Source organism: Condylura cristata, unplaced genomic scaffold (assembly GCF_000260355.1).
Source record: "Condylura cristata isolate star-nosed mole 26May11 unplaced genomic scaffold, ConCri1.0 scaffold00007, whole genome shotgun sequence".
In the NCBI taxonomy this organism is placed as follows: domain Eukaryota; kingdom Metazoa; phylum Chordata; class Mammalia; order Eulipotyphla; family Talpidae; genus Condylura; species Condylura cristata.
Window position 1 is genome coordinate 38,987,042 of NW_004567108.1, and position 26,144 is coordinate 39,013,185.

The 26,144-nt window shown below is 43.6% G+C and overlaps 1 protein-coding gene across 1 annotated transcript in view; it reads right to left on the reverse strand.

The window, feature by feature from the left end:
• Positions 1 to 1,748: 1,748 nt before the first annotated feature.
• Positions 1,749 to 26,144, reverse strand: part of MAP1B (microtubule-associated protein 1B) — a 94,744-nt gene continuing 70,348 nt past the window's right edge. The window contains exons 4-7 of the mRNA XM_004678221.2: positions 24,245 to 24,385; positions 9,928 to 16,438; positions 7,279 to 7,517; positions 1,749 to 6,134 (exon numbers count right to left, since the gene is read on the reverse strand). Of these exons, the coding sequence (XP_004678278.1) occupies positions 5,979 to 6,134; positions 7,279 to 7,517; positions 9,928 to 16,438; positions 24,245 to 24,385 (7,047 nt within the window). The 3' untranslated portion in view covers positions 1,749 to 5,978. The remainder of the gene's footprint in view (positions 6,135 to 7,278; positions 7,518 to 9,927; positions 16,439 to 24,244; positions 24,386 to 26,144) is intronic.

Below are 26,144 nucleotides of genomic sequence, written 5' to 3' on the forward strand. Positions count from 1 at the left end.
ACAGGGCCCCTGAGACTCCCTGTTGCCATGGGATCTTTGTCTAAGACAGTAGCTACACTTGGGTTGTGTTTGTGTTGCCTATGAATGTTAGGGACATGTTCAGAAGACAAGGAGTTTATCCTTACAAAAAGCATCTGAAAATACATTCTATTATGGGCTTGAAATGCCCTGTGAAGATTTTCACAGGATTTGTTCAAGGGACATTATGTCCTCTTACATACCCAGTTGGGTAGAGAATTTCCCTTGCTTTTCAGTTTCCATGATACTTCACATCCCCAGAGTTCAAAATTTGAGTCTTTAAAACACGCTGATAAGTTAATATGCCTAAGATAATATGTAAAGTGGGTCCAAAATGCCCATTAAAAGTTCCCTCCAAGGACACATGCGAGACCACCACTGGGGATCAGTATTTTCTAGGTTCCAACTCATGAGCTCGCCAATCTACCTTGAACAAGTCAGTTTAGTTAGCCACTGCTCTTTGTGAATCTGTTTTTACAGAATGTAGACCTCCACCATTAAGTACATACTCTCTAATCTTGGCAATGACCCCACACAGGACATGAATTACATTTTGCAAAGGAGAAAACTAAGACTGGAGCAACTTCCCTCACACAGTAAGTGGCAAGGAAGGTGTGACCCCAGGGCAGATTCCAAGCTCTTCAACAAGCACACCATATAACTGATAGGGGCTAAGAGCCAGCATCCTAAGACCAGAAACTGGAGGTAGGGGTAGAAATGATTAACATAGTTGTTGAATCAGACATAGAAATGAAAAACTCCTTAGGTGCCAACTGCAATTATCAGACTGCTGGAGTGCAGACCAGTGGTGGGGAGATAGAGATGGAATCTGCTTTAAGTTTCTTCTCTCTCTCTCATCTCAGACATCATTTCTCTATAGTCACTTAAACTCACCCTTGACTTTGGGTGCTCCATTACCCCATTCAGTTAGGGAGTTTTTCTTCTCTTTTAACTCCCCTGCTGGATATATACTAAAAGTACACCACCATCATTTTGTCTGAAAGGAATGCCTCCTTTTCCCACTATTATTAGTTATCATCACTTTTCCTCAACAACTTTTAGCTCCTGGTTGTGGATCCAACTCACAGTATATATTAGCTGGATAGAGCCTATTCTGTATCTGAGCAAAAAACAAAAAGGGAAATTAGGTATTGGTTGTAGTTACCAAGTATGATGACTTTGTAGAGCCCTGCAAATCAGCCTTGGAAGGTACCATCCAGTTTGACTATCTTATCCAATCCTCTTATTTTACAAGGAGAGAAAAGGACTCTATACAAAGTAACTGAGGTTAGGGCACCAGGTGTGGCTGAGCTAATAACACGCTTTGCTTTGCATAAGCCTCCAAATGCCTTAGTCTTTTAATTTCTTCTTCTTCTTTTTTTTAAGGCAAAATATAAATTTATTGTCAGATAATGACAGAAAGCTCTTGATCAGAGGGGTAACAAGTAAGTAACCCTTTTCCTTTTGTTGTTTTTTAAAGCATTTTTAATTGTCTTCACTTCTGTTTGACCCCATCATCCTTTAAGGCTTGGCTATAAAAGATAATGAGGTGGCAATTATAGAAATTGGGGGTAGGTTCCTCTCAGTGGCTTGCCAAAACAGCATACTAAAGGAAGCTGGTCTCCCCAAATGACCCAATGTCCCAGCCACCTTCCCCCTCCCACTAGAAGTGGCCAACCCCAGTGTCTGGTGTGCTCAACTCAGTAACAAACAATAGCACAGCACACACGTGAACTTTTGCCACTTTTGTATTTTATTGTGGAACTGAGTTTTTTTTCTTTTACATCAAATATCCTCAATGGAAGAGGGGATATTGCACACAAATATCATAAAAGCACTACATATTACTTTCACTGGAAACTAATTTTCTACATTAGATATGACTGGATAGGATAGAAGTGATGCAGGATTATAAGACATAATACCATACACAGCTGCAGACTGACACAAACACCATTCAGAACAAGAGAGAGGAGTGGGAGGTGCTTCTCAGCTGGGCTCAGAACCCTCAGCCCAAGGCCTAAAGAGCAGGGCTGCTGGCCACGCTGGACGCCAGACTGGACCTGCCTGGGGTGTTCTCCGAAGAGCAGCCTGGTCTTGATGTCTCATCTTGAAGGCTTCTGCTACTGGGGAGATCCAAATGAGTGCAGAGAAGCTATTTTTTCCCCTTTTCAGTTTTTAATGTTGCCTTTTAAATGAACTTAATAAAGTCACAGATTTTCTTAGTAGTTTAATATCAGGTGAATAACCTAATTGCTTTCAAAGAAATGCTCACTGCTAGGCGGCTTTTGGTGTATTGTTCAGTTGGTTAAGAGAAATGCTTACAGTTCCTTTCAAATGGAAACAGATCTGTTCTTCTCAATCTGAAGCGCCAAAAAATTAAAAAAAAAGAAAAGCTATTAATCTAAATCACAATATCATTACTGAGCAAGAACCTCTTGTGACAGATGACTAAAAAGAGGCAAGAAAAGCAATTTCAGAATTACAAAGCAGCTCCTGAGAGCTGAAATTTGGTAACAGAGGGAAAATGGAAGGTGGTAAACTTTCCATTAGCAAATGAGTAGATCTCATTAAATGAGCAGTGGAAAGCTCCTAAATGGCATAATCTATCGGAGACACTTAAAACATTCATCTACACTGGGGAAACCATTCACTATTATATGTAAGGTAAGAAAAGAAAAAATTTTGAACTCCATGGAAAATGCGGGGGGGAGGGGGGCAAGGAGAGGGATTCAGTCTTTGTATCCAGTCCCACCACAAGACTGAGAAAGCATGCACAGGGAGTTGGGGTCTGAGAGGGGGAGAGAATTAGTTAAAATTGAAAATGGAGGATCGTCTCTAACATTTAGTCTTTGTATAATTTTGTTTAAGAATACTACCAAAAAGGTCATGATCATGAGTGCTATCTTGATGGAATCCCATCATCTACACAGAGTGCAAATTCCTTCCACTCAAATATTCAATCTATACAATTGGATTAAGTAATCAGTGAGTAAAACTTCTACAAGTCTGTGTCAATCTTCAGCTCTCACCATGAATGTACACGGTGCACTGTGATGGCTGTTACTAAACTAATCAGGTATTTATGGAACTAACAAAATTAGGTTAGTCACACAGGTAGGAAAGATGTCTGGAAGGACAGGAACAACCTATAATGCAAACGTTTTTTCTGGCGTACTCAGGCTCTGTGGTCATCACGGAGAAGTATGGATGGAGAAAGCTACTGATACGTTTCATAGGAAAAGGAGCCAGCTGATCAGTGACAGCTTTTCTGTATGTTTCCCATTAAATCCTATAGCAGAAAAAGAAAATGGGAAAAAAAGGAGTGGGGTGGAGTATTTATCACTGAAGATTGGGTTCAGTCTCAAAAAAGTATATATATTTTAAGGTAAAATAATGTACAGGTTAAATAAGTTTAACTTGGGAAATCAGAAAATAATTCCATCTTCTATCAAAGAAAGATCAACCAGAGGTCTGAATTTGGCAAGAAGGCTGGAAATCTGTTTCTCTTCCCATGCATTATGTGGACCAACTCAACAACTAACCACTAAATAATTATATTGAGTATCTTAGTTTTGCTCAAAAATAACTTTTAAGTAATGAGTTTATACTCAATGAAGTCCTTTTTTGTCACAATGACTTTTGCATTTCATAAATTGTACCCTCAATGTGTTGTTCTTAAGGACCTGAAAGAAACAGGGTAATAAATAAAAGCTGCATTTCTAGAGAAGTCTAAAAAAAATAGAATATTAATTCTTTTAAAAAATTAAACATTTGAAAAATGTAATTCACAGCGTTAAGTAGACTGCATAGGCCCACAGTGAAGGGACCCCGAAGAAGCATTGTTTAAACCCTCATAGTACTTAGCAGTGCAAAACACACATTTATCAGACAAAAATAAACTAAAATGTTAATCTTGAAATAAATAACTAACATAGAAAATAAAATGAGGTCATTGTTCACTAAACTCCATAGATCGCAGAGTCTGCAGGAGACGGAGGGTGACGCAGCCCAGCATGGGTGTCACTGAGACACCTGCCATGGCTGAACGCGGTGCACTGATCTGAACTTGAAACTGGATGTCAGTTTTAATCATGAGTCCACTTCCCAGGTTCATAGTTCAATGATGACAACGATGGAAATGATCTCTGAACTCTACATGATGAGCCTCAGGAGCTGGGGGTTCATTTGCTTTCGATGAATTTTTTCTTCAGAAAAGAAAATCCCAAAGCCAGTTTTCACTAGGGTTCTTTGAACTTGTCTTGGCTCTTTTACCTCAGGGTCGAAGATCGTGAAAGAAGTGTGTGTGTGATACCAGGGGGTGATGTTCCTGTACTGGTCTGGGAAGGTAGCCTATCGTTGCCCTCTCCCCACTCTCAATTAGCTATTCCTGGTTGTTATGGGTTTTTAATAAATAGTATTACTGCAGTATCAGACTTCAATCTCACCAGAACTAAAAAGAATAAAAAAACAAAAATTCATTGTTTTGTCTTATGAAACACTTAAAAAAAACTCATTTGAAAATTTTGCTTTTTCCTGTAAATGAAAACATGTATGAAAAAGTTCATCTATGAAAAGTTCTCACATAGCTAAAAAAAAAAAAAAAAAAAAAAGATTCTCTGTACACTTGTTCCCATAATTGTGCTAAAATTAATGGAAAATTAAAAAAAAAAAAGCCAATGTAAGACAAAGGAAGGTAAATACTGTACACTTGCTGAGAAACTCTTCCACCGTTAAGATTCACTGTTTTCCCAGTTCTGGTCATCAAAGCCATGTCAGTCTTGAACTTGCAGTAGTAGTGAAGCAAGGAAAGGGTCAACGCATCTGGCCGTGGCACATGGGTGCAGAGGTGGTATTCCACACATGTGACCACCAAACCGTTGCACCCCTCAGATCCGCTTCAATACCCCACACGCGCACACACATGCTCCTTAGCTGGAGTGCCTATAATCCTACATGGATGTTTTATAAACTTGCTGTCTCACATTAAAAAATAAGTGCATCAAAGTATCTTTGTACATTCAAGTCACTTTCTAAGGCAAATTGTCTATGTATGTACTCCCAACCGCTTTGGTATTTGCTTGTTAACTAGGGTGGGCTTGGGTGTTTCTGCATGCAGGTTAATTGACTCAGTGGACTGACTGGATGTACAAATGTTGGGAGCATGCCTTAGATTGATCTACTCGTGTATCTGAAGAGGCCGAGAGTTGGGGGGGGGCTCTAACCACTTGCATGTGCAGTCTACACTACACTTGGTTATGTCAGTGTGCAGCCTTCAAACTGAAGGGCTTCAGGTGTGAAAATCCCACACGCCCTCGTGACAAGTTTTGTTCTCTTGCTTTCTTCCTGTTGACCTGTTTTAGAAAATTGACACCCTTTTTGATGACTCAGTTGAAAACTGCCTGTGTGGACTACAGAATACAGACTGTCTGAGAAAATGCAGACCTAACTGTTGGTTCTTTTCTCCTCCTTACCCCTCTCTGCTCTCTTTCTGGGTATCTCACCAGCACTCTCTGTCATTACATCTCCTTCCTTTGCATTCCTTTCCTTTCTCATCTCTCTCTCTCCCCTACAGTCTCTCTTTCTGTGCGCGCGCGTCCTCTCTCTCTCTCCCTCTCTCTCACTCTCCTTCTTGATCTCTCTCTAAGACAAATGCCTCTATCTAGCAGAAGTCAGTTGGGTTTGCTAGTGCATGGTTTCCAAATGTTCAGCAGAGATGAACTGGGGTAGGTAATTTTGCAGTAACTTGAACCCTACTGTGGGAATACTGTTACTTCCCTTAGCAATCAGCAAAAAGTGAGAAATTGTGGTGACTTGCATCACCATGACACAGTATAGCGTTTGGCAGGTAACAGTTCAGCGACTTATTTAGATGAATTGACATTTTAGAAAAGGTGGATTCAAATTGAGGAATTTCTGGAAACATAGTTCAAATCCTGTGGTGTGGCTGGCCTAGCTTTTTACAGTTCAATCTTGCATGCAGGGAAGGATTCATCTTGCATCACCACGGTGCTGCTGCTTGCTAGAACCATGATGTTGAGGTCCTGCTGCTTCTCGTGGGTCTCCTGGTACCATTCCCTCATCACTTCTGAGTCATGAGTCGGGATCAGGGTCACCTGGAGGGAGAGAGAAAATGGCCATGTAAGGGCAGAGCTAGAAATCAAATGGGAAAAAAGGAACAATAACTAGGTACTAGTTAGAAAAGGAAAAGGGAAGAAAGGAAAGATTTCTGTTTCCTTTTAGAAAAGGACTTTTCAACTTACCTTTTCCAGGAAACAGAATGATGCTACCAAAATATTAAAAATTAGTCTGAAGACTGCAATCAAAAGCAACTAATGACTAGTCAATTAATTCATCCCTATTCACCATCAGTGTTTCTAATTCTTTTATGTTAGTTAAGGTGCAATTGCTTCTATTTCCATTAACACAAGGTGTTGTAATAGAAGGGGTCAGTTTTATTTTAAAGACAATGCATATTTAATTCAAGGAACTGTAGTTGTAACAGTCCAAAGTCTTCTAATTGTTTGTAACTAACATTTCGTACTGAGGATAAAAATGTAATTTATATGTGTGCCTGGAAATAGCGGAGTGGGTGGTTAAGTGGGTATAGTTCTGAAGAATAAAAATTGCACCTACTATTCCTGAAGAGGCCATTGAGTGCTTCTCATTGGGTTATACAGGATTAAACAATAAGTTATTCTAGTTAATGTCATGCAATCCCATGGAGACTCAATGAGTTTACTCAGTGACTGTATAGAACCATGAGGAAAACTTAGATAAACAAAAATCACGGTGGAAATAATAAAGAGAAGTTCATCGCCAGCCACAGATGCCTGGGAGTTGGAGTGTCCTCTGGATACCATTCCAGCAAAGCCCCTCCTGTGGACTCCACATGGACAAGCTGGCTTTCTAAGTGGCCACATTTGAAAACAATTCTTTAGCAGCTTCCTCATGGAAAGGTGACCACTTTGATTCACACACATGCTCTTGGCGTATTCCTGGGAAAGGGCAGGGAATGCAGGGCCTGTTATGCAGATACATAAATTATGCCCCCAGGGCGATAAAGTGGGTCTTCCCCCAGGCCACGCTGTGGATTGTGCCAAGGAGAGTTTAGATTTTCTTGTGTGTGAAACCCTCTCTGTTGTCAGGATAGTTCACGTGTGACACACCCGTGGGGCACCTCACGTGGATCCACAAACACAACCATTGTGCTTCCTGCCCTCTGCCTCTGGACACGGCCCCGTGGTGCTGGGCTCTTACCTGCATGTTGCTGCCCCACTGAGCCTTCCCTTCCAACAAGGCGTCCAGAACAGCCCGGCTGGGCTCCTCGGCAGCAGGGTCATTTCCACTCACCACGTAGTAGGATGACCTCACTCTCTTGAAAAACTCCACATCAACATTCTTACTGTTGCTGTGGTTGGGAATGTAGCACAGGTCCAGGTATACAGGGGGGCCTGGAGGCACAGCTGAGGGTTTGGCTGTCTTGGTGGTTCCTGGCCCTTTGATGAATAAACAAAAGCAAAGTGAAAACCAGGCTCACGGAATATGAAGAGGTCTGGAAGTGCCCACCCAGCAGTCCTTCCCTACTTGGCCACAGGAAGGACCTGCAAGTCTGGAGAACAGAACAGTGAAATGAATGGATGGTTTTCCTGTGTGGACAAGCAACCCCTTAGGAAGTAAGAAGAAGGCCTTCCCAAAGGATGGAACTAGATAGTAACACTCTTGAGAGAGCTACTAATTTGTATGTTAATCTGAAGAGTGATCTAAGTATAAAACAGATTTGAAAGACAAGGCACTCAGCACCTCAATGTTGCTCTCAAACTAATGAAATACAGCGCTGTACAGTTCTGAAATGGGAGCTTTCTCTGCCCAGGCAAAAGCTAATAACTAACTTCTGCAACAAAAGTTTCAAAAGACTAGGGCCAGTCAGCACACGCTGGATCTGAGAAAGGACCATCTGGCAGTCAAATTTCTTACCCTAATGAAGTCTGGGCAAAGTAAAATTCAGCTTAACTCCAGATCCCCGGTACCTTTCTGACTTGTTCCAGTTTTGTTTTTTGTTTTTGTTTTTGTTTTTTTTTTAGATAATAACAGAATTTGCAGTCTAAAGCATTAACTAGAATCACCTAGCATGCTTGTACTAATGTGCAGGCCCCATGCCCCAGTGACTTAACTGGGTTGGGGTAAGACCTGGGCACCATCATCTTTAAAATCACTCTGGATCATTCTACTGTGCAGCTGGTTTGAAACCACTGCTGTTAAGCCATTTAAAATACCAGTTGGGAGCCTACATATTTAATCTTTTCTCTTTTCCATGGAATCTTTAAAGACTGTCATCCCAGAGTCAAAACCACCAATGAATTCTATCAACTGATCAACTGTCCAGTTTAGGAAGCTTGTCGGAGTAGCAAAGTCAGCCAAACTAGGATCTGGATACTCTGACTTGATTTCGGAATAGATGAGCCATTTTTATGCGTCTGAGCTATAAGTCCTCAAAATATCCTTGTGTGGACTTTTGTTGGTAGCAGAAGTTTGTGAATTATGGTTATTCTAATAATTAAAAATATCTGCAATTTCCCCTGGCACACTAAATCACTACCATCAACACCACAGGACCGCTCAGAAGCAGCATTGAGAGAACAGCCAAACACTGACCAGGTTTGTTTTCAAAATTAATAGTATAATTTTGTCTTTTTAAAAATCGACTGGAAAAATATCTTCAAAAAATTCAAAATTAACTCATCTGATTTTTATTATTTTGTCTTTAAAATCTCTTTAAATGACAAAAAAAAATTTAAATTTCTATTGGGTAGGCTGGCTTAGGTGGCAAATTTCAGAAACGTTAAATTTCACTTTCTCCTAAGCCTAAGACCACCCTTTCAGAAGAAAAGGTTAACTTCTGGTGGTTTGCCATCAATTCTAAATATAAACAAATTCAATTTGCTTTATACATACATCTTCAAAGAGGAAATCTGATAAGACCTAAGTGTTGATATGGGTGCTCCTTGTTGCTTAAAATAAAAATTTGCAGCTGTAACTAATATTTCTTAAAATGTACCAAGTTTGAGAGTCTCAAAGTTTCATCTATCAGATTTTCCCTAATGAAATAGGAAATTCATTGATATTACTATTTTGCTTTACATGTTTGGGTCAGTTAATATTTTTGTGCGAAATGTGATATGAAATCTCTGAATAACTACATCAAGCAAACAAAATATACTAATGCAAATCCCTATGATTGGTTTCGAACAATGAAATGAAGCTGGGTGTCAGAGACCTGTTTCATCATTGCTGAGAACTTGATAAACCTGGGAGTCGGGATGGAAGCAGGAATGATCAAAAATCAGGTGTATCTGTCCCTGCTAAGCAGAATTTTGATTTGAAACAGAACTCTGAATCTGCCTGGAGTCAAGGGGATAGGAAACTTCCATTCTTTTTTTCTCAATTTCTAACTGATCAAATGGCATTATGGTACCTGCTGGTAACAGGAAAACAAGCATTGCTTTCAATGGGGATGTATATCTAGCCTAGCCTCAGTCACCTTGTCTTGATTCTGGGGTCAGCATGGCTGAAGCCAGTGCCAGCAGTCTTCCAGGAAGAGTGCAACCTACATCCTTGGTTCTAAAACTTTAGAACAGGACTGTAGTTGCTGTGTTACAGAAAGCAGCAGACCCAGGAGCTGCATCTGGTGAATGGGAGCTGCCCTGTACCATCTGCTGCACTGCCTCCAAGCCTAAGGGCCACACTGGACAGAGCTTTATACCTCTGGGCAGAAGAGAAGAGCGAGGGAAGGGAGAGCACCAGGTTGTGTTCTCTCACCTTCCCAGCACAAAGTCAAACGGAAGGGTGAGTCCCAGGCGGTGGCTGAGCGCAACACGGCCTGGTGGGGCAGCACTCGGCCTCGCCTACCTGCAGTGGCCGTCTTCACAGATCTGGAGGTGGAGGCATTGGCAGCATTCTTTGTCTCCTTATCTTTCTCTTCCCCACGTGCAGCTTTGACCTCAGGCGTGGTCGTGGTTTTCGTGGCCTTTTCCACAGATTCTTTCTTCTTAGGAGAAGCCACCCGAGACACCTTATCTAAGGATTCCTTCAAGGCCCCTGGCTTTGGGGAAACCGCAGAAGGCTTTGACTTCCCATCACCCTTTTTGACAGGTGAAGAGGACTTGGTCTTCGTACCTGGCTTTTTGGTCTTGGTCTTCTCCTTCAGGTCTTTCTTCAGAGCTTTTCCCAGATTCTGCTCGATGGCCAAGGCCTCCGGGTCCATCATGGACACGTCAGGATGTCGTGGAGAAGGGCTGCGGTCTTGCATGGGGGCCGGAGGAGGGTCCATGTGCTTGTATGTGACGGTTTTGTCTGTGGGGATGGTTTCTGATTCGTCTTCGGAGTCAATGTTTGCATCGGCTGTGATGGAGGGGCACTCCTCAGTCTCTGGGGGGACATCCGAGTCGGTCTGGGATGGGGCCGACTCACTGACTGAGGTTGGAGGGGTTTCATCACACTGTCGCCCCTGTGGCTTCCCTCCTGGAGGTGGAGGGGCACCCCCTGACTGGGTGAGGGGCTTTTCAGATTCCTCAGTTGGCTCTTCACTGGCAAACCACTCAAGAGGATTGGGATTAATGAAAGAAGGGGAGAGCTCGGTCTTGGGATGCTTGTACTCACAGGAGGACACAAGACATAAGTCAACATCCTGGCGAGCCTCCGAAGGAGACTTCTTTTCTGCAGGGTAGCACTGGTCTGACGTCTCATAGGAATAGGTAGATGCCTGGGGGGTTCTAGTGATTTTCTCTGCCGTCTCATAACAGTATGTGGAAGCATCGGGGGTTCGGGTAGTTTTAGTCGATTTCTCATAAGAGTAACTTTCAGACTCTGGGAAACTGGCAATTTTCTCGCTGGTCTCGTAAGAGTAGCTGCAATCCCCGAGTGTGTGACCACCGTCTTCAGAGTCATCGTAGCCATTGCTAATGTCATCCAGGAGCCTTCTAGACCTCTCTGTCTTTTCGTAGTAACCACTGTAACCACTCACTTCGGGGGTCCTTATGGTCTTCTCGCTTATCTCATAGGAGTACCCACCCTCTTCCGGGGTCCGTGTCGTCTTTTCCGTAATTTCATAGGCATAGCCGCCATCTTCAGGAGTCTTGGTGGTTTTCTCAACTGTCTCATAGGAGTAGCCGCTGTCAGAGGGGGATTTTGTGGTTCTCTCTGTCTTCTCATAGTAATAGCCACTCACCTCTGGGGTCCGGGTGGTTTTTGCATAAGACTCATAGTCATAAGTTTCTTCATCTGGGGACCTGGTTGCCTTCTCAGGCTTCTGATAGGCATAGCTGAAGTCACCAGGTGTCTTCAATCCTCCATTGTCCTCTACACCAGATGTGCTCAAATCTCTGTTCAAGGCTAGATGGTGTTGCATTGTATCAAATAACATTGAGGCACGGAAGCCATAGGGCTCTGTGGATGCTGCATCCATTGGTGGAAGAGAGGAAGTATGGCTGGCTGCTACATTCTCTTTGACTGCAGAGGTAGAATCTGAAAAACCAGGTGAGTATAAAGGAGAGGTCTCTCTTGGGGTGAGTGGCGAGATATCAGATTTGGGTGAGAGCTTCTCCCCTTCCAAACTTTGTACTTTTTCAGAGGTGAGTGAGGCATACAAGGACATATCTCTGGGAGGAACATCAGATAGAGTATCTTCTTGGAGAGGTGAAGCTATCTGAGAAGGGGTATGTGCAGAAGAGGTGGATGGTGAGGCCTCGACCTGAGATACTGAGATGAGCTCAGAAAGATCATTATCTTGGGTGTAAGATGGCTCTTCCGTCGGTGGTATCTTATGTGATAAACTGGAGTCCTGCATATCTGACGGACTGTAGTCCACCTCAGTTGGCCCATTTTCAGTGATGTGAAGCACACTTGCACCCGCAGTAGGGTGATCTGGAGACTGTCGGCTAAAATCCATAGCAAGAGAGTGCTCTGGAGATTCTTGGCCAAATTCAATAGACATGGAGGATTGTTCAGATCTGTGATCTTGAATTGGTGTCCTGGATTTGGCTGTTTTAGGGGAGAAATCTGGTGGGGAAATTGACATGGGTCTTGGACATTCTTCTTTAGAAGGAGACATTTCTGTTTCCTGGAAAGTGGTAGGGGTTTGCACGACAGACACTGAAAGGGAGTCGTCTACTTCTGTGGAATGAGGAGAGCCAACCTCAGCATGCAGAGAAGGAGACACGTCGTCTGTTGTTGGCTCTGGAAATGAGCTGGTAGCCACAGAAGCTGTGGAGACTGAGGCCACCCCTTCCATATGGGAGTATGTATCTTCTGCTACACCCTCATCAACAGGAGTGGCTGACTTGTCTGAGACAGTACCTTCAGAAATGGACATCTTGGTGTCCTCCTTGAAAGATCCAAACTGGCTGACATCTATTTGTGTAGGAGAAACATCTCCTCCTAACTTCCTTTCATCTAAAGCCAGTCCCGACTGAGAACTCATGGCTTCAACATCATCAGTTTTCTTTTCTTGACCAAAATCTTCTTTTATTGGTATAAAGTCTGTGCTTTTCCCTTCCTGATGAGCTTGGAAAAGACCAGTGGAAGTCATGGCAGAAACTGGACTGATACGGTCTGAAAAGACTTGTTTTTCGTTCTTTCCTTCAAAGGGGCTTTCAGTACATCTTCCAGGAGCCTTGTCATCAGCACTTAGAAAACTTTCATATGCAGACTCGGATCCAATTAGGGGAGGGCTCCGTAAAGGAGACAAAACCTTTTCAATAGGAGACTCTGAGTCAGGCACAGGTTCATCCATGGGGCTAATGGAAGCCCTTTCATGCTCATCTTTGGCATCACTGAATTCAAAACTCACTGGAGCTGCTGGTGTTTTTTCAATGACTTCGGTGGGAAGGTGACTGGATTTCTCATCTGTGGGCGACTGGTAGTAAGGTGTGTGGCCAGCACTTCCAGTCACAGATTGAGAAGGAGACACCACTTCCAGGGTCTTATCTTCAGGACTAGCACAATGTTCTTCAACTACTTCTTGTGTCACCTCAGGAGACACTGGGACTGCTTCTGCCTCCGCTGAGGCTTTAATCTCATTGGGTGTCAGGGAAAAGTTCACACTACGTTCACCCAGGGGGGTCTTTTCTATGGGTGATGGTGGAGATGGACTCAGGCCTGGGCTCTTGGATGGGCTAAGTTTCTCGTCTGAAACTGCCGAGAGGGAGTCTTTGATGTCTAACATGGCGCTGGCCTTCACAGCACTCTCTTCAGGGCAGTAGGCATCACGAAGCACAGACTTGTTGAATTTGTCTTCTTCCATGGATGATGGTGGTGAGATGGTGGAGGCTGAAGCAGTGTAATCCTTCCCATCGGTGGCATCTGTTTTTGAACCTTCTGATAATCCACTCAGTGATGTAACAGCAGGTTTGGAGTATTCCTGAGAATACAGCGATGACTCGTACTTGGTGATATTTACAAATTCTTGAGATGGAGACTCTGTCTCTTCATTGTTAGTCTCATCACTCATCACATCGCGAGGAGTAGACATCTCATCCATGGGGGTGGGCTCACTAGATATCTCAATGGTGGACTGAGTATAGCCAGAGGTGGCAGTGAATTCTTCAGGCTGGTCTTCTCGATTCTCCTCATCAGAAGCAGTGGCTTCACTCTCTGATCCTCCAGGTAAAGTCTCATCATGAATTGAAGATGCAGGTTCTCGGGCAGGAGACTGGGCTTCCGCTGGTTTGGCTGATGGGGTGAGGAATCCGTACTGATCCTCAACACCACTAGCCTCTGCAGCCTTGTCAACCACAGCCATCACGTAATCTTCAGCTTCAGCTTTTTCAGGCTCATATGCTTCCTCTCGGATATCTTCGGCCTTCTCCTCCTCATCACCCTCCTCCTCAGATTGTTCAGCTTCTCCTTTTTCCACTGCTTCATCCATGTCTTCTTCTGCTCGGTCATCACCACTGACCACAGATGCCCTCTTCTCTTTGATATGGACGTCTGCCTCAGCCTTTGCGCTTTCCTCTTCTTCCACGGGGCTCTGCTTGGAAGTGCTCACACATACATTTTCTTCACCATCATCTTCTGGCTCCTCTGCTTCCTCAGTTTCTGCCTTCTCTTCATAGTCTCCGGTCTCTGAGGATTCTTCAAAACCTGCTCCTTCGTCTTCAAACTTTTCAATGTCGTCTACCCCCTGCTTCTCAACTGGCTCGAGCTCCTCAGGGGTTTGTTCACATTCACCCTCTCCTTCAGTGGTGGTGATTCCCTCATCGGGAGACTCGGCGGGACCTTTGATAACTTCTGTCTCTTTCTGGATGACATAGGCATCAACTGGTGCGGTTTCCTTCAGTTTCTCTTCGTCTTCAATCAGTTCCAGCTGAGGCTTGATGTCTTTCGCGACATCCACCTCTTCTGCCTTTAACTCCTCAAAGTCCTTGGTTAGGTCCTCAGGGGATGACATAAGAGACCGCTCAGCTTCAAGCTCTTTGGCAGGGCCAGTGGTGGCTGCTGCAGCTGCCGCCGCCATGGCCACTGTGGTGGCTGCAGCACTAACTGCAGCTGCGGCCTCTGTGGCCTTGCCTTCCTTCTTAATGACCTTAACTTTGCCCTTCTCCTTTAGTTTCCCAGCAGCAGCAGAATCTTTCTTGACAGACTCTTCCTTCTTGGAAACTTTTGGCTTTAATGCAGCAGGTTTCTTTGCTTCGGATAGAGGAGTAGATGATTTCTTTATATCTTTGGGAAGTTTCTTAATTTCCTTTTTTGGTTCCTTTTCTTCCTTTTTAATGTCTTTCTTTTCTTCCTTCTTAACGTCCTTCTTGACTTCCTTCAATGGTGTTTCTTTCTTAACCTCTTTCTTGGGTTCTTTTTTCTCGTCTTTCTTGATTTCTTTTTTGACTTCCTTCTTCACCTCTTCCTTTTTTGGTTTGTCCTCCTTCTTGACAGGTGTCTTGTCCTCCTTTTTAGCCACTTCCTTCTTTGGCTTTTCTTTCTCCTCTTTCTTTTCTTCCGATTTTACCTTTGTTTCTTTTTTCACTATCTTGTCCTTGGCCACTTTGGGTTTGACATCTGTGCCTTGCTTTTCAGCCACCTCAGCTTTCACTGGAGGCTGCTCTTCTTTGCTGGACACTTCCTTTTCCGTCACTGCAGGCTTGGTTTCTGTTTTGACTGGTTTGTCTTTTTTCACTGTTACCTTTTCTTTACTTTCAACTTTGGGCGGCTTTTCTACGTGATTAGCTTTTGTGACATCAGGGGCTTCTTCTTTAGACTCCTTTCTCACAGATTTGCTAGGAATTGGTTTTGTGGCAGGCTTCAAACTCTCTCGGCTGTCAGCCCTCTGTTTCAGCTTTACTTGTTTTACAGCAGGGGTGGCCACCTGGCCAGTAAGATCCTTCTGGGTAGCTAGGGGCTGTTTTAGGAAGTCTAAATGTTTGAGTTTTTCCAGTCCTTCCAGGATATTGTATTGGGTGCTATTTCCAGGAAACAGAACTCGAATGATTTTCTCTGCAGGGTTGGCTGGGTGCCATACAATCAAAGACGACACTGAAGTTAAATAGGAAATTGGGATATCTACTTCTTGACCACTGGGCAAGATGAGTTCAGCCTTGTCTTTGCTGGTGCCAGTCCACTGCTGCATAAAGTACTGCATTTCCTTGCTACTCTTGACTGGGTTAAGAACATACATCTCAAGTTTCCCAACTCCCATTTTTTGGAAAAGAATGACAGGATCGATGGCATTGCTGACACTTCTGAAGAGAGGTTCTGGCTTCATGGACAATTTATTTAGGTACTGCAGAGTGAAGCAAGCTTCTTCTATGCTTCTCTTCATCTTAATGTTTGGCTCTGGGTTTTTCAGATTTTCAGGTACATTGAGAAATACAACTCCTAAGTCAGGGGAAATGAGGTTTTTCATCCAGTCACTATTTGTGGTAGAGCCCTGGGACTGTTCTTCCTCAAGCTCTGCAATTTTCCGCTGTAGCATGCTATTTATTCCAGGCAAATTGTCATCCCCAATGTGGGTGAGCAGGATGGAGTCCACTCGATCCAAGTGTCGGATGAGTTTCCAGAAGCAGGATTTTCTTTCTGACCCGCCATTGATTAGCATATTGAATCCATTCACTGCAAACAGTGCAGAATCACCCCTACCTCCTGGAAATATGTAACAGCAAGGCTTGGAGAGCTTTAAAAAGCCACCTGATGTGGGAGGTTCCAGGATATCAAAGGGAGATGGGACCTCCACTGATTCTGAGAGGTACTCGGTAAACTCGGAAAGTCCTTCCATTTCAGGCAATATTGAAGCTGAGTTGAGTTTAATATTGATGAAATCTTGGAGGTTGTGTCTGTCCAGATTGGAGTTCTTCCAGTCCCCTTCTTCGGGACAGAAAAGGGTTAAGCTGGCTTTGTTGGCAGGATGGGTGGTACTCAGTAATTCCCCAATCTGGCATTAAAAAAAAGAAGAAGAAGAAAAGAAGGAAAAGGGTATAAGTCACTGTCATTACTGATCATCTCTTTTATTACAGGACCACTGAATGCACCTAAGGCTGAATTCCATGACTCTGGTTGTTTCAAGTGTCAAAATATCACCACAGGTGCAATAGCCTCTCTCATGAACTCCACTGTCTCCACCACACTCGCCCACTCAGCACTCCCCCTGAGACTCCTTCACTAGCTATCCTTGCTCACAGGGGACTCTGAAACTCTGCTCCAGCCCTAAGTGACCAGCTGGATGATGACTGAGCCACAAAAGCTTGAAAATCACTCCTGGTTATTTGCCAAGTAAAAATGCCCTTTAGAAAATACTACACTATCGGCCCTCCCTGGTGGCGCAGAGGGTTAAAGCACAGCACTAAGAAGCTTAAACCATTTCTGCATGAATTCAATCCTGCCTGCCCTGGAGGTCAGGGGATCCATCACGTGATGTGGGAGACCTCTCCTGAACTGCCGCCCACTGCTCCCCTCAGCAATGTTCTTCCTCAGTCTGCCTGTTCTGCTCCCCACTGTCTCTGGTGAATCCTTACACCGCCCCTGCACCTCTGGCCTGTACCCCAGTTCTGTAATGCATAAATAAATAAATCTTTAAAAAAAAAGAAAGAAAATACTACACTATCACAAAGGGGGACATATGAGTCATTTCAGTCATTTCACCACTACTATAGAACATTATTAATGTTTTCTTTGTTCCACTAAAGTTTGGCCAAAAAAAAAAAAAGCCTACTTGATACATTAAAGGATTTACATATAATGTACATATTGTTTTCTACTTTCAGAATGTGGCAGGTACAAGAGAAGAAAGTTTAGTGTTTCCTGATTTCCCAGTTTCCTGGGAGACAGGAAGTTATGGGTTGTGCATTGTTGCAAAAAAAAAAGAAAAGAAAAGAAAAGAAAAATTCACACCATCATTGTTCAGGCCATTTAAAAACATGATTGATTCATCCAGAAAATACAAAATATTTGCAAATATCAATACTTTGGTGGAAGCCATGCTGAATAAAGCAACTGGGTAGTGATATAAGCAGGTGGCCAAATTTGTCTCTTGCTTGCTTACGTTTGAGGCCATTGTGAGACCTCGTCTCACAGCTCCTGTTCTTTCCCAGCAAGCCGTGAGTGACTAACATCAAATTTGGCTCAAAAGTTTTTTGACACATTGTTTAGTATCTCCCATGAGAGGAGACCAAAACAGAGATTGTGATTTAGTTGAAACCAGTATTTTATTTCTCATTCCATATTATAGCTGTATGTTTCATGATCTCAACTTAGTAAATAAACAGTGAGGGAGAATCACACTATAAATACCAGTCTTTTGGTCGTAACAAAGCTCAGAGTTTCAATTCAGAGGCGCTCTATGTCCTTGGTGGCAAATGGTGAACTCCCATGTTCTAGGATTAGGAGTATTGTTTCTCTGACTCTCACAACTTCTTGAGGCTACCAGTGTGTGTGTAAAAGGGTCACTTTTGGAATCTGAACTTGTCTACACTCGATTGCATTTTACTACATTTTTTTGTATTTTCTTAGCCTATTTGTCCTACATTTTACAGGAGGGTCACAAAATAGCAATATGACAAGTCTTTGCTGTTTTCCTATGACTTAACTTGACAATACAAAAGGGATAAGAATCAATTATTTTGGAAGCTAAGAATTCTGAATAAGCAAATGGTAATATCCTGAATCTCCACTCAAATTACTGGCTGAGCTGAGTAAACAGGGGAAAACTAGAGTGTCTTGGTCCATAATTGGCAGAGACCCTCATCGCCATCATTATAGCACAATTAGCATTTTCTCCATCTAATTTTCACTCAAAGCACATACAAATTACTCCTGTTAGAGGAAAAAACTAGGCTGACTCAAACTGCTGAATCATTAATGGTGGATTTAAAGTTGTTTAACCCATTTTAATTTTCGAAATTCTGTCCTAACTGAGGGATATGGCACCAAGGGTATACCAGCTGTGCGTACGGAGGGGGCAGGAGCTCTTTTTCTGTGACCTTCTAAGCAGCACATCGAGGAGAAGGTACAAAGACTTGCAGAATGCCTTCCCACCTGCCATTTTTTTCCACCAGAAAGTGCCTTTGAAATGAAGGAAATGACCCCAAAAGAAAAAAGGTTGCACAGAATTCTGAGGAAATGAGTGGTAATAAAAAACAACAGAGTTTAGTAAATGGAAAACCGTGACAAGCCAGGGAAAGTGGACAAGAAAGCAACTGGGCAGTACCTTGCAGAAAGGATGCAGCTGCGGGCTAAGCAGGAACACACTGCCTGCGCTGAGACAAGCCAGGGGAGCAGGCCTGGGAGAGCGGCTCACAGAGGCGGGGCAGGGAGGAGGGGCAGCTACGGCAGCCCTGCAGACACAGAGTCCCATATGCCCTGAGCTCGCTTCCAGACCCACACGGCAGCACACTCCCGGGATGGGGCAAAGGCTATGTCACAAGACCCAGCCACCGTGACAAACTCATCCAGTGAATGGATAAGAACAATAAGGAAGGCCCAACAATGCAAACAGTGGCGAGGAAAACTGTGACTAGAAGTCTTAGATGGGGAAACTGAGGCTCCTGTGAAAGAATTTGAAAAGCATCATAGTAAATGGTAGCTGTGATCACCCATTATGCTAAAAATTCCTGAGTGGTAGGAAACTCATCTTCAATATCTCTGCACTGTAGTTATTTTTGTTTCCATAACACATACCAGGCTCAACAGAGGTTTGCTCAACTGCACAGAACTTGCACTCAATGCAATACGCGCTGTCGTGCTAGAGAGGGCGCCTGCCAAGGATGTGAGTCCATCATACTTCCCAGGCTGCTGCCCCTCCTACCCCCACTGGTTCTCACAGAAGTGGATGAGAGGCAGGCACACCGCTGCAGTAAATGCTTTCCGGGCAACAGTATTTTTTGCTAACTACTTTTTCTAATTAAATACAGAAGTACTGGAAGAGGAAGAACGATATGGGAAATAAATGATTTTACCGTGGTGATTGTAATGAAATAAGATCTGAATTTTTAAATCGTGGCCGACTAACTACATTTCCTCTTTTGATGCGGTTACTTGCTTGGCTAATGAAGAATTACAGCGGACATTGCACCTCTGGTTTTTAACAAGAACTTTAACAGGTTCTCTGAATAGTGTGAGCCAAGTTCGGCGGACTGGTAGCAGGTCTGGTACGTGCTTAGTGCTGATCCGAGGGGGTATCTGTGACGAGCTGCCTCCAGGTTCACTTACATCCTTCTGATTCATGTCTATCAACAGTCTGCAACAGGTAGTATGAAAATGGGCGGCACACCAATGTGAGCTAGGACAAGTGCTCTTGACACCGGGAAGATGATGGCTAAGTCAGCTCTAACAGGATGACACTCTAAAGAGATAAATGGAAGCTCCAATAACCCAACTGGATGAAATACAGGATGTGGGGGTGTCACTCAGCACCCATATCCATGAAAAAGACTCAGGGGATTTAGTCTATCACTTGGGTCTATTATAAAAGTACATGCTAAAAGCTAAAAAAAGGTTAAACACTAAGGGTGAATGGGCCCACCCTGAGCTCTATGTTTGGTTGTGTACTAACAACTTTGTGTTCTTTTGCTTGAAGGGAGCTTCTAAGTTATGTAAATTACAGAGCCCCTCAAAGCCTGCTTCCCCTGCCCACTAACCTCTAATTGGGAATGGTAATGGACAAAAGTAACTTTTACACTTATTTAATAGAAAGTTCTGCTGAAAGCTATAGAAATCGCTAACTCTCACCATCCTAACCTGGCCAGTGTCCCATGAAGTATGTTGCCCACTTTGAGTCATCACAGTTTAGAGAAACATGAGCAAAAACTATGATACACAGTTCTGTACCTGGAACCTATGGAGTGTGGCAAACTAGGGTTATCTCAATAAAAAGAAAAACAAAGCAAACCAACAGCCTGAAGTGGGCCTCCTTCCTGGCTCTTTCACCCTGGCCTTGACCTCTAAGTGCTCTCTCTCTCTTCTAATAAATTTCTCTCTCTATCGCTTCATCTTTATTTTAATATGCTGATGATTTTCCCGACTCCTTTTTTTTTTTAACGATTTATTTATTTATGCTTACAGAACTGGGGTACAGGCCAGAGGTGTGGTAGGTGAGAGGATTCAAAGACGGAGTGGGGAACAGAACAGGCAAATCTACTGAACTACACTGCTGAGGAGAGCAGCGGGCTGGTCAGGAGAGGTCTGCCACGCCATGTGGGTCACCTCTCTGGCTAGGGATCGAACTGGTGCTGCAGTAGCTGCAATAGTTTCATAGTGCTGTGCTTTAACCCATTGAGACTCAACTGAATTTCTCCTCATCCCCATCCTTTCCCCCTTCCTGTCAGTGAAAAAGATTTAAAGAACAGTGACCAGGTCTTGTTTGCTCAAGAACAGTAAATGAAACTGAAGATTATTGATCTGAAGGAAAATAACCTGTCAGCATTGGAGAAGGGATCACATTCTTTCTTGAAGATACAATGAGACAAATGAAGAAAAACTTTCTCACAGACACTGAAAAATGTCCCAAGACATGGTGATTTCACCATCATCAAATTTCTATCTACAACCTCTGGTTTTGTAGTTGACATCCACTAAGACTCCCAAACCTGAAGTTTAAAGTGCACTAACAATTCTATTTTTTTAGTTCATTTATTTTTAGGTATGCTTACAAAGGTTTCTCCAGAGTAACTAGGATGTTTTAAGGACTGGATTAAAGGAATCAGACTGGATACCAAATGGTCTTAGGCTCCCTTTGTTACTGAATCATTCTATGGTCAAGACCTTTTCCATGGCAGTAATAGGTAAGCACAGTTCTAAAAGGCTGTGACCACTGATATAAACCAGAAATTTTTAATCTATTTTAACTGTATCACCTTTCTTCAAAGTCCACAGTACAAAGAGATAAAGATTAACTTCTCTGGCTGGAGCAAAGGGAAGCAAGTAGTCTATATCCAGCATCCTCCCACTCCTTCTTCCTTCCCCACACTTCTGACACCACTGTCCAGTTTGTTAGGGATCACTCTAGAGATCCTTTTTCATCTGTCGAAATACTTTTTCTAAGTATTGGGGTGGGGGGTTTGGGGCAGGTAGAGACTAGGACCCTGTCTAGCCTTGATACCCAGCTGAGTATAATGAAGATAGAAGTCCTTCTGAACACCCCAGTGACCAGTCACCCCAGTATGAACAAACCCCATGGAACCCACCCTACCCTGAAACCCATTTTCTTTATTTCTTTTTCTTCTATAATTTGTGGTAAATTTGTATGCGCACAGTCCACTGTGCTAAAAGTCTATTTCTGCATGTTAGTATAAACCATTGAAGTAGCAACATTCCTAATAGTTTGCCTTATGTAAAGAGAGATATTATTGGGTGTTCAAAATACCTCTTTATTGTCACTTGGCAATGACAAGTACGAACTGCAGAACTGCACAGGAAAGCAGCAGAGGCAACCGTGTGCCTGTACGGAGCAGCCAGTGGCCGCTCACCTGTGACAGAGGGCCACCTGTAGCTCCCTTCCCCAGGGCAAGGTGCTGACAGTGTGTGAGAGAATCTGATACCATACACATGCCCAAATGCCCATGAGCACATCATGGACACAGGGATACCACCTTGCAAACGATTCTGACATTCCAGAGATCACAGGCCAGATTCAGGGCTGCAGGTAGAATGAGAACTGTAGCTCCAGCCTGGGAACCTGCATGCAAATGATAAGGGTTTACAGGGCCTTACTGTGAGGGGATGTGGTGGGTGTGAGATGAACAAGGCAAACTAAACTGTAGGAAATCAGGCCACACGTTCTGGAGAAAGACTAGGTCAAAACGCTAATTTAGGAGGGGTAAAGATGGTACCACTGGGATCCCTTCTTATTGTGGGGGGACGAGACTATCTGCTTCAGACCCAGGTAAGAGCCACATTCTGAAAGCTGCAGCTTCACACACTAAGGGAAATGTCCCTTTCCACAGTTGTTTATTCCCTCTAGTGGATGGGGAATAAAACATGGTTATTCTACCTGACAGTCTTTTTACAGAAGCCTCCAGGTGAACCAAGTGAAGCTGGACAGTTTATTTACACCTCTTGCCAGAGATGGAAAGTTCACAGCGACTTCTCTGTGAGGGGCAGGGCTCAGGAAGATTAAATGCAGAGAGACAGACAGTCCTTCCAAACACCCAGGAGACCAAGAGGCCACCGTCTCAGGAAGTTCTCAGAGAAATGGTTTTAAGTAGATGCTCTCTTTACAGTCAGCACAGCCCTCAGCATTTCCAGTTAGAAATCTACTATCACATTTGTGACAACCTGGATGAAATTGGAAGGGATTATCCTATGTGAAGTGAGCCAGAAGGAGAAAGATAAATATTGGATGGTTTCACTTATACTTGGAATACAGAGAAACCAAACAAAGGATCAAACACTGACAAACTTTAAAAGTGACCCTTGAAAGCTGATCATAAGCCTGAGGTATCCAGGAGGAGAGGGAGAAAATGGAGGCAGAGTTGAGGGGCAGGGGATGCATGAGAGGAGATCACAATGCGGTATAGCGGAGGATGGTGGGTATTTTGAAGGGGGAGAAACTATGGTGACCACACCTGAGGGGAAAAAGTCTATATCGTGAAGAAATAGATGTAAAATAATGGCACATCATTAATACAATTTAAAAACATCTGCTGGACCCTCCCTGGTGACACAGCGGGTTGAAGTGCAGCACTGCAAGACAGCTGCAGTCACTTTCAGTGTGAGTTCAATCCCCACCCCAGAGCTAACACACATGGCCCAGTAGAGCTCTCCTGCTTCACCCTGCTGTCCCCCTCAGCAGTGTACTTTGTCGATCTGCCTATTCTGCTCCCCACTCTGCCTCTGGTGAATCCTCTGACTGCCCCTGAGCCTCTAGCCTGTACTCCAGTTCTGTATGAATAAAGAAATAAAAATCTTTAAAAAAAAAAAAAAGATCTGCTATCATCTCTGGGGAGCCTGCAACCTGCCGTGAGGTTGGTCTTGGATCGTTTCAGTAACTACTATAAAACAGCAAAATGAAAGAGGCATGCTGTTTTGGAAAGACAGTTTTCCTAGTCAGAATAAATTCCCAAGCCATAATAACCAAGTTAAAATCTCTGAACTACTTTTACTAAAACCAGTGTCATGTAGTTTGCAACACTACACGTGTAACATTTCTGAATAAGATCATGACCCAGTTCAGTTACTGTAATTATCTTTTTCTTGGGTCATGCCCATGTTGCATTTCCTCACATTTCTCACTTACTTCCGACCTCTCTTTCTTGAACTACACAAACAACCCAATTTCAAACACTGGGATGAGGCATTAAAAGTAAAAGAAATCAGAAATAACTAGACCAGGAAAAGTAAGTACAATTTCTAAAAGAGACCAGAGCAGTTAAATCCTCTAAGAATCCAAATTTTTTTTTCTTTTAAAAAACAGGAAACCTGGGTCTTCTTTGGAGTTCTGGTATTTTAAGTTTCTCCAACATGTTTACCATCTGTAAAATACTGAGCCTTCCAACCTCCTCTCCCATCTGCATCGCAGGCACATTAAGAATGGTTCCAATTAATTATAGATGACTGTTCTAAATTCTTTGGTTATGAACCGCAGAATCGTAGTATCGTCAGATCACACCCTTTTGCTTATGTCAAAGAAGTGTGACATTTGCATCCTCCTCCTTCTGTCTCCCAACAGCATTCCAAAGGGCAACCTAAAGCTCCAACAATAACCAAGCAAACTCTAGAACTTTGCTATTCCCAGATAGGGGCCCACCTCCTGATCGGTGAAAATCTCTATGAAGTTCTGGAAGGAGAAAGAGCCGGACTGAAGAATAAGCTCTCCAGTATTTTCAAAGCACTGTCCCGTCAGCACGAGCAGCTTGTGTCGGGCAGCGTCCGTGATCATTAAGCGCACCTGGAACAAAGCACAGGGGCAGGATGTGAGCATGGGCGGGACCCCATCCCTCCTTCAACGCCACTTGAAGTTCATCACTGACAAAACCATTCATTCCCTGGTATTCGAATGTCTCCTGAGGAGATAGATGGACAGAGTCAATGACTGTGGCCATCAGCTCGCCCGTGAATGGCACTGTCACGCCAAGTTGGGCTACAACTAAGACTGCAGTGACGGCTGACTCTCCCCTGTAGTTTCCTTGTCTTTTTTCAAAGCAGACTCCGCAGCTGACGATCATTTGTTCCACAGCTGTGTCTGTGAGCGGCACATGGCCTGGGAGACTCACGAATATCTCACAGGCCGAGTCACTCAGTACAGTTCTGGGGCCCCAAATGCGGAATCGAGAAACACAGGTTTCGAAGTAGGGTGCAGGGCTAGCGTCAGCCGTACAGAACCCCTTTCCTCCCACAGCATACACCAGACATACAGCATCAAATGCAATCTCCAGTGGGATCAGGAAGGTGCCTTATATTGCATCTAAACAAAAGGCAGTCCCAAATAAGGTATTTTCAAATAGAAATCTTAAGCGGTCTGCACTGAAGAACTCTGGGTGAACTTGGAGTGGCAGGAAGCCAACCTGTCGCTCAACAGAAGCACAGCTCTAAGTAGCAAGGTTTTTGTGCTGAACCCAACTCAGTTCTGCACAAATGGAGTGCCTGGCATCACACTGGGCATGGAGGGAGATAGAAAAGTGAACAGACTCTGACTCATTGCCCCCAGGAACCCACAATCAAATCAAGGGACAACACATGTCTGCAATAACTGTTCCAGCCCCATCTGCTCCACAGGCAAGTTTGGGTGCTTTAAGACATTCTTAGCTTTTCCTTTTCCATATTTCACAGCTGCTTGAAGTAGATTGTCTGGATGTATATTAATCTGCTGTTTTTCAGGTTGTATTTACATCCTAATTCTGCTAGCAGAGATTGCTAACCCATCACGTGCCTCAACCTTGTCCCGTAATGCACTATTAGGGAGGCTGTGCTGATCTGAAGCAAGTGGAAATCAGAGCAAAACAGACGACACAGTGATAGCCAAAAAGTGGAAGCAAGCCAGACACTCATCAACTGGTGAGTGGATAAACAAAATGTGGAATTTGGCCATAAAAAGCAGTGAAGTATTGCTATCTACTATACTATAGATAAATCCTGATAACATTACACGAGCTGAAATAAGCCAGACACAAAACACCACATATTGTATGACTGTTACCTGAAATCCCTAAGTGCATAAAGTGCATTAGGTTGCCAGCGGCGGAGGAGAGTGGGGAGTGACTGCTGTTTTAAGTCTGGAGTTAGTGAAGGGTAAAGAACATGTCCTGGGATTAGTGGTGACAGCTGCACAATTCTGTGACTGTACTAAAAACCAATGAGCTGTATGCCATAGAAGGATGTATTTTATAGTATGTGGATGCAATTTCAGTATTTTTAAACTGGACTATAGCTGCATGGGCAGATGAGACAGTGTGGACAGTGGCGATCAGGGACTGTGGTTACTTCAATGCCCAGGAAGCAACTCAATCTCAAAGGTGCTAAACTGTAACACGGGAAGTAGGACGTGGAGGTGTATCAGCTTCACTAGTCAGGGTGACTGGGGACTCTTGGCTTCACCAAGTTCTCCTCTTACAGTGGGCTCTGAAATACAGGCATGCCTTCTTCTGTTGCACTTCATTGATATTGTGAAGTTTTTTTTTACAAACTAAAGGTTCATGGCAACACTTTGT